The following is a 13,463-nucleotide window of genomic DNA, read 5'->3' on the forward strand; positions in this document are numbered from 1 at the left end:
GGGACAACTCACCTTTCCCCGGTTTCCCAGTCACTAGCTGAGACTCAGTGTAGGTTAAAACCAAAACGAAGACTGATTTATTTTTTCACACACAGGGCTGGATATAGCCAGCAAAGCAATCCCAGGGGTTTTTGGTACCTCAAAGCCCGGAGCAATTTTGCCATTTTTGCGCTGTCGGTTCAGCGATTATTCTCTTTTCCTGTGAATAGTGTACCCATGTAAACTATACATTGTTTTTTCAATGAGAGATAGAGCTTTCTTTTGATACCATAGTTGGATGATTAGCTGAAAATTTAGAATTAGAAATTTAGTAAAAACTAGCAAAAATTTGAAAAAACATCTAAGTTTTTTTAATTTTCCCTCTGAATCCTCACAAAATTAGGTAAAGTGACAGAAAATTCCATCCAGATTTATTTTAGGTATGATGGGACTGCAACTCTAATTTTAAACAAATAAAACAAAAACACCCACAAAGGTATATATTTCTGTAAAGCAGACAAACCAGGCTATCCTATCAGGGGTATTTGGGAACTCTACATGCAGGTATTTGGCCACCAATCACTGTCAAATGTGGCCACAGAAATTAGTTCCTGCACTTTTTTCACCAACACATCTTAGTATTTTGTAGTATTCTTAGGATTTTTTGTACAGGGTATATGTTACGGCAGATAAATCTATCCTAAATTGTTCAGCCTCTCCTGATTTCGAAAATATCCCACACGCCTAGGTTTTTTGTGGTTTTCTGGACATTACATGGCACAAAACGGGACCAAGCGCGTTATGGATTCCAAATGTGAAATTTTCACAATTTGCTTTAGTAGACCTGTTTCATTTGGGCCTGTTTAGCACCCCCCTAATTATAAATACCCCCATACAAGTATATATTTCTGTAAAGCAGACAACCCAGAGTATCTCATCAAGAGCATCTGGACAATTTCCATGCAACCATTTGGCCGCCAATCACTGCCAAAGTCAGCCGTTGCTAATTTCCTGCACTTTTTCACCAACACAGGGCACAGGGTATGTGTTACCGCAGAGAAATCCAGCCTAAAGTGTTCACCCACCTCTCCTGATTACGGAAATACCCCACATGCCTAGTTTTTTTGTGGTTTTCTGGACATTACAGGGCATAAGTTGTAACGTGCCGGCAAACTGGATCACGGTGTTTGCTAAGCCAATGCTATCTATGAAGCAGCTTAGCATTCCCACAGGAGAACATGTTCCCATAAAAGTATACATTTTTGGAATGCAGTCTACCAGAGTATTTCACCAGGAGCATTTGGACATTTTCCATGCAGCCATTTGGCCATCAATCACTGCCAAAGTCAGCCGTAGCAATAATTTCATGCGCTTTTTTCGCCAACACATCTGTGTTGCTTAGGATATTTTGCACATGGTATACGCTATGGCAGAGAAATCCAGCCTAAAGTGTTCAGCCGCCTCTCCTGATTACGGAAATACCCCACATACCTAGTTTTTTGTGGTTTTCTGGACATTACAGGGCACCCACCAAACTAAACCCAAATTTTTTTTATTTTTTTTGAAGATCATGGGGAGGAAAGGGTTAATTTAGGGTAAGCCAGGTATTTGGGTGGTTATGTACTGATTTTTTTTTTTTTTTACTGCAGCTCTGCACAATGCTCTGTGTCTCTCTCTCGCAGATGGAGGAGAGAGGCAGAGCATCTGCAGCAACGGTCACACGATCGCTGTGATGACCAATCACAGCGATCGTGTGACGTTACTGCCGGATGTGTGGCACTGGGGGGTGACAGATCGGAGGGAATGCCCGATCGAATGTGTCCCTGACGCTGCACGAAGGGCTAGACTTACCGGTACGTCCATAGGGGTTTCTTAATGGGGTGTTTTTTGGATGTCCCGGTACGTCTATAGGGGATTGAAGGGGTTAATCTTCCTTCCAGAGACAATAGGGGCAGTAACGGGATTAACAATACAATAGGGTCCCAACCTCCACTATCTATTACTGGCCGAAACCAGTTCCAGGGATGGCCGGGGTAAATGTCTGTAGTGGTGGAACTGGGGGTACAACATAGTAGTGCACCATGGGGTGGGGGTGGGGGGGGTCACTCCCTGGTTGGATCTTGGCTGTCTGCCAGGGATGATCCTCTCAGCAAGCGATGAGATGATATCCTGCTGAGGGTAGCCACAGAAGTCTTTACAAAGTTAGGGCCCATAGTCAATAGGGAGGAGGCTGGCTTTCAGGCCTCCCAGTGATGGAAGGTTCCATCACACCTATGTAATATCGTGTAGGTCCCCCTTTTGCCTTCAGAACAGCCCTGATTCGTCAAGGCATGGGCTCCACTAGACCTCTGAACGCACGCTGTGGTCTCTGGCACCAAGACGTTGGCACCAGATCCTTAAAGTCCTGTAAGTTGCAAGGTGGAGCCTCCATGGATCAGACTTGTTTGTCCAGCATATCCCACAGATGCTTGATTGAATTGCTATCTGGGAAATTTGGAGTCAACGACTTGGACTCGTTGTGTTCATCAAACCATTCCTGAACCATTTTTGCTTTAGGGCAGGGCATATTATCCTGCTGAAAGAGGCCAATGCCATCAGGGAATACCGTGACCATGAAAGGGTGCAAATGGTCTGCAACAATACATAGGTAGTTGGTACATTTCAAATATGAATGGCAGGACCAACAGTTTCCAGCAGAATATTGCCTGAAGGACGCTTTGAAGACGAAATGTTCACTTGCTGCCTAATATATCCCACCCACTGACAGGTGCCATGATAAGAAGATTATAAGTATTATTCACTGACCGGTGTATTGTAATATATATATATATTAAAATGTCTCCGCAATGCTGTGTGATGTATGTGTATGCATTGAGTATCCTCAATCCGGGTACTGTCCCCGGAAACCGGGCACATCTGGTCACCCTAATGTAAGGGAGTGTGAGTATATGCTTGTGTTTATGAAGCTTTTTTTGGAAGGTAAAATAACTGTGCACTACACCAGTGGTGGGCACCAACATGCAGTGTATTTAGAATGTGAGGTCATAAAAATGCTTGTTGGTGTAATGGTCAGGAGTTCCAATACTTTTGTCCTTACAATATATATGCATATGTGCCTTAATAGGTTTTACATAGTATATGTTACCTTTAGATCATCGTAATTTTGTTTGCGAGTCATAAATTCTACAATCATATGCTTATCCTGGTAGACTTCTGCCAAGCACACTCTAAAAATAAAAACAAAATATAGGATTTAACAAATGAGCTGTAAAATGCACACCTAGTATTTGGCAAATACCAATGAGGCAGTATACCAAAAAAAAAATAGTGACACCCTGTTTCCACTGAACATACTTCACACAATTTGTGCAGACATTATGCCAAATCAGTTTTCTCCTGGTGTGCATTTATTATCACCTGTTTTTTATGCTCAGGTAGCATGAGGCACACGTCGGCCACTGGGCATTTGTCCAGTGTGCTAGATGACCAGTGCGAGCCAGATTCCACTGACTGAATTACCATTTTTAATTAGTTTACAAATAAGACCAAGAAGGGTCCAGATCACCTCAAAGTGTACCTCAACATTTCATTAATGTACATTTTTTTTCACAAATTCCTACTTAAATAAATGGTTTTATTGGCAAAACCTGTTTTCACATTTGTTGGCATTTACAAACATTTTGTTTATCATCTTGCTCTCTTTGTGAAATGAATCAATAAAGATTACGTACATTTATAACTGGAGATGTAAAAAGTTTGCTTTTACATTAGACTACTTTGGTTCTTGCAACACAGTTTTAATGAAAAAAATAATATATATCTTGGCATCTTGCAAATAAAAATGAAGCATTATTGAAGACCGTGAGTGCTGGCTTCACTACTTTTAGATTATTGTTACTTTGCTATCAGCCAAGCACCGGGCACCATGTTTTTTGAACTAGGGATCTAGTATTTGTCACCTTATTTATGTTTAGGTAGGAGTGCAGGGCTGGCGCACGCACTACTACATGCATGCTGGCGCATGCACATAGGTACGTACGTACACACGCATGCTCGCATACACGCACATAAACATGCATGCTCGCAAACACACATACATGCTCACATCCACACGCATGCTCACATTGCACACTGTGCAAGCAACCTCGGTTTCACCTAGAGGCTCGGGCCCCGTGACTGCCTACAGCTGCCTACCCTGTAATTATGCCAGTGCACAAGGACTTGTGCGCTCACAGGTCAAGTGCATCTGTATGAGCTTAACCAGGGTCTGGCTCTGCTCATGCATGGCTAGTCCACCCACATCTACAATCCTCAGCAGTTTTGATTTTAGATTTATTCATAAAATTACAAAAGCAATCTGAGATATGTTCTGAATGGCAAATGATCAAATATAACAGTGGGGTATATTCACTAAACATGCTATTTTTATACAATGGATAGTTTATTAGATTTTTTTTGAAGCCTATCTTGATATAACTATGATATGCAGGGCCTGGCCAATCCTTGGAGGAGAAGCTCACTGCAGATGGCCCTGTATAATATACGGTGCAGTTTTTTTTTTGTAGAAAAGGTCAATTGCACTGCAAACTCATAATTTAGTAAACATTACATATTATATTACTGACAAGAGTCTTACTTGTAATTAAGGTAAGTTTGGGGGTTCTTTATTATATAACGAGCTCTTCTCCCGATAGAATGAGATGTTTTGTCCAAAGATTCCTCCAAACTGGAATGCATGATATCCCGGACAACTTGCCATGGAACAAAAGGCCTTTTTACCTGTTTAATAATAAGATCAAAATAAACAACAAGCAACATGTCTGATACTTTAGGCTGAAAAATACATATTATATATTAGACTTACAAAAACAAAATGGAGTCGGAGCCATCTTGTTTTCTTTAAATCACAAAAACATTTTTTCCTCGCTACATTGAGAACAAAGAAAATAGTTGCCTAAGCAAATATGGGACATGTTTGCTTAGGCAACTATTTTCTTTGTTCTCAATTCAAATTTATAGCCCAATTATACGGAATATATGGACCAATTATACTCAGAGAAAAAGGGAATATAAATTAAAAGCTGAAAAAAAGACATGTGTCCATCAAGTTTCCCATATCTGTTAATTGCTGTTGATCCAAAAGAAGACAAAACAAATAGAGTTTGTAGCTCTTTTCAATTTTGCAACAAACTAGGGAAAATAAAAATCCTTCTTGACCCCAGAATGGCAGTCAGATCTCTCCTTGGATCAAGCTGTTTCCCTATAATTTAAAAATTATAACCCTGAATATTATGTTTTTGCAAGTAGTTGCTGTATAAACATCTGTACAGACTCTGATAAAACTAATTCCACATCCTTATTGTCCTTACTGTTAAAAAAAAAAAAAAAAAAAGACTAAATCTCCTTAATTCCAGTCTAAATACGTGACCACGTGTCCTATACATTGTCCTGTTCACGAATAGGTTTCCAGACAATGGTTTGTATTGGCCCTGAATATATTTATCTAATGCTATCATATCTCCTTTGAGGTGGCGTTTTTCTAAACTAAACAGATTTAAATTCGTTAACATAGTTACATAGGCTGAAAAAAGACATGCGTCCATCAAGTTCAGCCTTTCCTATATCTGTTAATTTGTTGCTGTTTGATCCAAAAGAAGGCAAAAAACCCCGGCTTCGCTCTTTCCAATTTTGCACTAACCAGGGAAAAAAATTCCTTCTTGACCCCAAAATAGCAGTCAGATTTCTCCTTGGATCAATAAGCTGTTTCCCCATAATTAAAGATTATATCCCCGAATATTATGTTTTTCCAGGTATCCATCCAGTTGCAGTTTAAACGTCTGTACAGACTCTGATAAAACTACCTCTGCAGGCAGAGAATTCCACATCCTTATTGTCCTTACTGTAAAAAACCCTTTCCTCTGCTTTAGTCTAAATCTCCTTTCTTCCAGTCTAAATGCATGACCACGTGTCCTATGCATAGTCCTGTTTATGAACAGATTTCCACACAATGGTTTGTATTGGCCCCGAATATATTTATATAACGTTATCATATCCCCTCTGAGGTGACGTTTTTCTAAACTAAACAGATTTAAATTAGTTAACCTTTCTTCATAACTATAGTGCTCCATTCCTTTTATTAATTTTGTAGCCCGCCTCTGCACCCTTTCTAGTGCTATGATATCCTTCTTTAGAAAAGGTGCCCAAAATTGCACAGCATACTCAAGGTGCGGCCTTACCATTGATTTATACAGAGGCAAAATTATATCTTTATTCCGCGACTTGATGCCCCTTTTTATACACGACAATACCTTACTGGCCTTAGCAACCGCAGAGTGACACTGCACATTGTTGCCTAGTTTGTTGTCTATAACAATTCCCAAATCCTTCTCATTTGTCATTACCCCTAATTCACTACCGTTTAGGGTGTAGGTTGCTTGTGCATTCGCTACCCCGAAGTGCATTACTTTATTTTTTATCTACATTGAATTTCATCTGCCATTTGAGTGCCCAGTCCCCCAGTCTATCTAGATCCCTCTGCAGCACAGTAATATCCTGCTCGCCCTGTATAACTTTACCTAGTTTTGTGTCATCTGCAAACACAGAAACATGACTTGCAATGCCTCCTGCCAGGTCATTTATAAATATGTTGAATAAAATTGGTCCCAGAACAGAACCCTGAGGGACACCACTTACCACTTTTGACGAGCTTGAAAATTTACCATTTATAACAACTCTCTGTTCTCTACCTCTAAGCCAATGTTCTACCCAAGAACAAGAATTTGCATCTAGGCCAATTTCTTTCAGTTTGAATACTAACCTATTGTGTGGAACCGTGTCAAACGCCTTGGCAAAATCCAAGTAGATTACATCCACTGCAACACCCTGATCTACACTTCTACTTACTTCTTCGTAGAATGCAATAACCTTTTTTTTTTTTTTTTTTTTTAAACGAAAGTGTTCCATTGCTTTTATTAATTTAGTAGCCCGCCTCTGCACCCTTTCCAGTGCTATGATATCCTTCTTTAGAATAGGTGCCCAAAATTGCACAGCATATTCAAGGTGTGGTCTTACTATTGATTTATAGGCAAAATTATGTTTTTATCCCGCAAATTCATGCCCCTTTTTATACATGACAATACCTTACTGGCCGTAGCAACTTCTGACTAACATTGCACATTGTTGCCTAGTTCGTCGTCTATAACAATTCCCAAATCCTTCTCATTTGTTGTTATCCCTAATTCACTACCATTTAGGGTGTAAATTGCTTGTGCATTCCTTACCCCGAAGTACAACTCTCTGTACACTTATTAAGCTAATGTTTTACCCAAGAACAAGAATTTTTCTCTGGACCAATCTCTTTCAGTTTGAATACTAACCTATTGTGTGGAACCGTGTCAAACGCCTTGGCAAAATCCAAGTAGATTACATCCACTGCAACACCTTGATCTATACTTCTTCTATCTATACGTTGTAGAATGCAATTAAGTTAGTTTGACGTGTCCTATGTTTCATAAAACCATGCTGATTTTTGCTAATTACACTGTTCTTCCCATTGAATCCCTGATATTATCCATTAATAACCCTTAAAATATTTTCCCAGCCACATAAATTAAGCTCACAGGTCTATAATTTCCAGGCAAAGAGTTTGAACCCTTTTTGAATATAGGAACCACATCTGCCTTCCTCCAATCCTCTGGTACAATTCCTGAAAGATTAACAACAGAGGTTCACTTATTTCCACACTTGGCTCCTTAAGTACCCATGGGTGAATACTGCCGGGCTCCAGAACTTTGTTGACATTAACTTTCTTTAGTTGCTGCAGCACCTTGTCCTGAGTCATCCAATCACAATTTTTTTGCAGTAATCATTTGCATCTCCATTGCTATAGGTTACTCCTTCATATATAATGAGGACAAATAGTTATTTAAAGTTTCTGCTTTTTCCTGGTCCTCATTAACTAACACACCCATCACTGTTTTCAGTGTACCTATACTTTCATATTTTGTTTTTTGTTTCACAATTTATGTACTTAAAACATTTCTTAGGGTTGGTTTTGCTCTCTTTGGCTATCGCTCTCTCATTTTCTAGTTGAGCCCATCTAATCACCTTTTTGCATATATTATTGGCTTCCTATATCTTCTATAGGATGCCTCTGATTTGCCTGACTTAAAAGCCCTTTTCCTATTTTTAATTCCTTATGTTCTTTGTTTACTTCCCCACATTGGTTTCAATCTGTTTCGTTTATATTTATTACCCAATGGTACATACTGAAAAATGTACCTTTCTAATATTTGTTTGAAGATATTCAATTTTTCCCTCAGTGTTTTTTTCACTGAAGCGTTTATGTCAGTCAATATGTTGTAAAGCTGCCTTATCTTATAGAAATTGGCCTTTTTAAAATTATATGTTTTAGTATTCCCCACATGTAATTTCTTTTTTTAGTTTATTTAAAAAAAAGACACTGTCACGCCCCTCCCATCCTGGAGGGCCAGCCTCCTTCCTAAAGACTATGGGCCCTGGCCTTGGAAGGGGTTCTGTTTTTGGGAGGCAGGTACAGGAGGTCCATTGGGACTACTTCTAACCCCTGGTACAGAGTGCCACGTTTTCCCAAGTACCAGAGACTCTAAAGACTGTGGACCTCGGACACAGATATGGGGCGCCTGCAATTTGGGAGAGGGTTTATGTGTGGTGTTTTACTCTCTATCGGGTCAGGACTTACAGGACAGAGACCTCTATGGCCAGTATTTGCACCTGGATCTGATATCCATCAGGTTTCAGCCAGGAGTCATGGAACCGCCGTGTTTACCATCCTCCCCACAGACTACAATAGCGACCCCCTACTAGGCTAGGTGCAAATACTGAACCATGTGCAAAGGTGATCTGATGAAGAACTTTGTGTGGCTTGCTATGTATATTGTATGTAAATTACCCCCTTGAACTGTTTAAAAACCCCTGTGTTTCCAAATAAACCTATTTTCACCTCAACATGAGTGCTGTCTTATGCTTGGGGTGGGTTGCTATGATCCTTTATTGTCCTTTTCAGGACAAAAGCCGCACTGTGTAGCTAAGCCAGCGCAGTGCCAGCGCAGCTCCTGTGCAGCGGTGTCCCCTCTTCTCTCTACAACGCTGGTTCTGTCTGGGGCTGAAGGGGTTAATTGCTGGTGTCCCAGGAGGAGGAAGCAACGTTTGACAGGAGTACCCAGTCGGGGTACAGGGCGTCCCATCACAGACACTATATTGTGCTCACCATTACCTAAGTGCTCCCCTATTTGAATATTTGACAATAGTTCAACATTGTTTGTCATAACAAGATCCAGACAAGAATCCTTTCTAGGGAAAAGAAAAAAATGTCGGTGCGCTAAGCTAGTCACAGGCTCAGATACAAATGTATAATACGAGGCCTACCAAACAGGTGTAAGCATGCTGCAAGAAACAGTGTATTGGCTGTACAATGTATACAAAAAACAAAAACTGTCTGCGCTTCTTACCCTAATAAAGTTGGCAACAAATATATAAACATAATATAAATGAGAGGTTTTGGTTATATGAATTGGCCAAAGCATAATTAAGCTCACCCGCCACGTCAAGGCACACTCTCAATAGGGTGAGAACCTACTCTCACCTCCTACATAGTGGACACACAAAGCAGTTTATACTGCTACCAAAACCTTATTAATGTGTATTATTTGAGCCTGTGACTAGCTTAGCGCACCGACATTTTTTCTTTTCCCTGTTTGCACATATTTGAGGTTGTTGGCTCCTCATCAGTCTGGTTGCAGCTTGCTGTCCAGGGGTTAATAGGGAGGAGGTTTAATTGCACCTCCCCCAACACATTAATAAGGTTTTGGTAGCAGTATAAACTGTTTTGTGTGTCCACTATGTAGGAGGTGAGAGTAGGTTCTCACCCTATTGAGAGTGTGCCTTGACGTGGCGGGTGAGCTTAATTATGCTTTGGCCAATTCATATAACCAAAACCTCTCATTTATATTATGTTTATATATTTGTTGCCAACTTTATTAGGGTAAGAAGAGCAGACAGTTTTTGTTTTTTTTTAAGAATCCTTTCTAGTTGGTGCTTGTGACATGAAGGTATAATTTAACAGGTTCAAAAACCTGAATCCCGTTGCATAACTAGTAGTCCCTCTGTCCCAATTTATGTTTGGGTAATTAACTCCTTGACTGCTAACGACGCCATGGTGTCGTCGCTAGCAGTCCCAGTCAGGTGCTAACGACGGCACCATGCCGTCGCTAGCACTACCCTACCTTGATGGAGGTCTGTGGACCCCCATCACCACCTACCAGGGGCGGGCTGGGCAGGGGGGCAATTGCCACACCAGGGCCGTCTTTAACGCCCGCAGCATCCGCGGTAGGCCGGCCGAATTGGCCGGCACACCGAAAAGCAGTCGATGTGGCTGTGACTCTTAAAGCGGCCAGCGTGTCTTACGGCCGCTTTAAGAGTCACAGCCACATCGGCTGGAATGGTTAATCATTAAGCGGCTATAAGACACGCTGGCCGCTTTAAAATCATTAAGCGGCCAGCGTGCCTGCACAGTGCCGCCCAGTGTCCTGTGAGACGTCAATGTGATGGGCCGCTCAAGGGGGCGGAGTCACACGGAACAGCTCCTCGTGACAGCTAGAAGAGCACGTTGGAGCACAGCAGCAGTGAAGAATGCAGCAAAAATGTAAGTATTAAAAAAATTTAAAAAAATAGTTGGGGTAATAGGCGGAAGGGGAGCCATATTCAAAGGGGGGTGCTGCATTGGGACAACAATTAAATGCAAAATGGGGGTGGCTATACACAAAGGTGGGGGTGGGGGGCTGGGTTTAAATTACATGGATCAGTCATTAACAATTCAAAGGGGGGCATCAATACACAAGGGAGGGGGCTGGCTGGGGACATCACATAAATAAATACACAAGGGTGTTGGGCATAATGTACAAAGGGGGCTGGCTGTGGGCACAAAGCCACATGGGGCAATACAGAAGGGGCATAATGTACAAAGGGGTCTGGCTGGGGGCACAAATCCACATGGGGCAATACACAAGGGTGTGGGGGGAAATACATTAAAACCAAGGGGGGGCTGGCTGGGCATCAATACACAAGGGGGAAAAACAAACAAACAACAAACCATTGTGGAAAGCATTTTGGATGTGGGTGTCAGTGTCGCAGAGCCTGTCCTGGTGTGTGTGTGTGTGTGTGTGTGTTTGGGTGTCGGTGTGGCAGAGCCTGTCCTGGTGTCTGTGTGTTTGGCTTTCTGTGTGGCAGGGCCTGTCATGGTGTGTGTGTGTTTGGGTGTCAGTGTGGCAGAGCCTGTCCTGGTGTGTGTGTCTGGGTGTCGATGTGGCAGAGCCTGTCCTGGTGTGTGTCAGGGCAGGCTGTTTGGGGACAAAATTGGCTCACCCTGGCCTGTTTGGGGACAAAGTTGGCTCACTCTGGACTGTAATTTGTTAATGTTATCTTGGTGCTGGTCGGGATCTATGTGGGCAGTGTGGACACCAGGGCTGGCTTTGGGGGTGTGCATCCTGTGATCTATGCCTGTAATTTAGGGGGTTTTATCTATACCTTTAATGCTTAGTTGTTATGCGATTTCCAGTTGATCTGTACCTGCAAAGCTGGGTTTGTGTGTTATTCTGCTATGCTATGTTTGCATACATTATTTATGTATACCTGCAAATACAGAGTTTGTATTTCTTATTCAGTTGATCTATACATGCACGTGCTGTTTACATGTGTTGTTTATTTGATCTATACCTGAACTACCGGGAGTAAGTAAAACAGAGGTGTGGCTTAGTGAATGAGGGACAAAGGGACTCTGGGGATAATTACAGGCAGGGGCCCAAGGAAATGCCTAGGGTCCAATTTTTCCATATTTACATTTTATTTTGTTACAAAGATTAGCTGTTTTTTAATGTATTAAACATCATTTTTTTTACTCCCAGTCCCATCACATTACATCAATATGCGTTAGAAAATCAGGAAAAGATGGGCATGTATAGTGGGCTGATTCGGTGGCGCAACGGGCCACTTGACTAGACTTGCCCCCCAGGCCTTAGGCTGCCAGCCCTCCCCTGCCACCTACCCTGGCGATCTGCCCCTCATTTTGAAGGGCATCACTGGGACCACCCGATCCGGCCGGTAATGACGCGAAGACGTCACCACGCAACTTTATTGAAAACTGACAATTGTCAGTTAAAGAGGTATGGGGGCATGCTGCTTAGATGCCTGTATCTCAGGCATCTAAGCAGCTACAGACCCCCAACATATACCGTTGGAAAGGTAATCGCCTCACCTTTCCAACGGTATAATGCTTGTGAAAAAAGAATAAAAAGTATTAAGTTAAAAAAATAAAAATGTACAAAAAAAGTAAAAAATATGCTTTGACCCCCAAATTTAATTATCTAAACATAAACTAGTTTAACTTTAAAAAAAAAAAAAAAAAAGTTTAAGTACCGTATTTGCTCGATTATAAGACGAGGTTTTTTCCAGAGCAAATGCTCTGAAAAATACCCCTCGTCTTATAATCGGGGTCGTCTTCTAATCAGACCCCAAAAAAATGTCTGGGGCCATGCTGCTTACCGGTCGCGAGCAGCGTCTCTTCCGTTAGAAGCAGGAGGACAGGAAGCTTGTAGCTTCCTCACAGAACTCTATCTCCCCCTCCCTCCTCTGGGGGCGGGGCCAGAGAAGTTGCTGGTACAGCCGGTCCCCTGCAGAAGTCTTCGAGTGAGAGATCTGCAGTTCAGGTAAGGGGGTGGGGGAGGGTTTTTGGGTAAGTATGTGTGATTAATGTGTGAAGTATGTGTGATTAATGGAATGAATGAGTATTTAAATGTTTGTGAATGTGTGTTTGTGTGTGATAGCATGGATGTGTAAGGGGGGTGGGGGTTGTAGCATGGCATAGGGAGGCTGTAATCCCACTACTATCATCCCCAGGTTCCAGCATGTACTGGCTGCCTTGGCTTGATAGGAGTGTGATTGCTGTTAGCAGCAATCACACTCCTATCAAGCCAAGGCAGCCAGTACATGCTGGGTTAAAAGGCATATCATGGGGCTGAGTGGCATATAGGGGGTTAAAATGCATTTCTGGACCTCCAGAAATGCATTTTAACCCCCTATATGCCACTCAGCCCCATGATATGCCTGTTAACCCCCTATATGCCAGAGTGGCATATAGGGGTATAAGGCATATCATGGGGCAGAGTGGCAAATAGGGGGGTATAAAGCATTTCTGGGGGCAGAGTGGCATAACTGGGGGGGGCAGGTTGGCAAATAAAAGGAAATTTAAAAAATATATTTACATGAATTAATATTTACTGGTAAAACTTTTTTTCCTATAGGGTCGTCTTATATTCAGGCTTTTTGTTTTTTTCCTAAATTAATATTTTGATTTTGGGGGGTCGTCTTATAATCGGGGTCGTCTTATAATCGAGCAAATACGGTATTCTAGCTAAATGATCACTGTGGTAGCCAATGTTACCACAGCGATC

At 41.8% G+C, this 13,463-nt stretch overlaps 1 protein-coding gene across 2 annotated transcripts in view; it reads right to left on the bottom strand.

Annotated features, from left to right (window-relative positions):
- Positions 1-13,463, bottom strand: part of GTF3C1 (general transcription factor IIIC subunit 1) — a 195,212-nt gene that overhangs the window by 72,857 nt on the left and 108,892 nt on the right. For both annotated transcript variants that reach the window (XM_053472098.1, XM_053472099.1), the window contains 2 exons: positions 4,616-4,758; positions 3,125-3,206 (listed from right to left, as the gene is read on the bottom strand). In XM_053472098.1, coding sequence (XP_053328073.1) covers positions 3,125-3,206; positions 4,616-4,758 — 225 coding nt within the window. The remainder of the gene's footprint in view (positions 1-3,124; positions 3,207-4,615; positions 4,759-13,463) is intronic.

This window comes from Spea bombifrons, chromosome 7, assembly GCF_027358695.1.
Source record: "Spea bombifrons isolate aSpeBom1 chromosome 7, aSpeBom1.2.pri, whole genome shotgun sequence".
In the NCBI taxonomy this organism is placed as follows: domain Eukaryota; kingdom Metazoa; phylum Chordata; class Amphibia; order Anura; family Pelobatidae; genus Spea; species Spea bombifrons.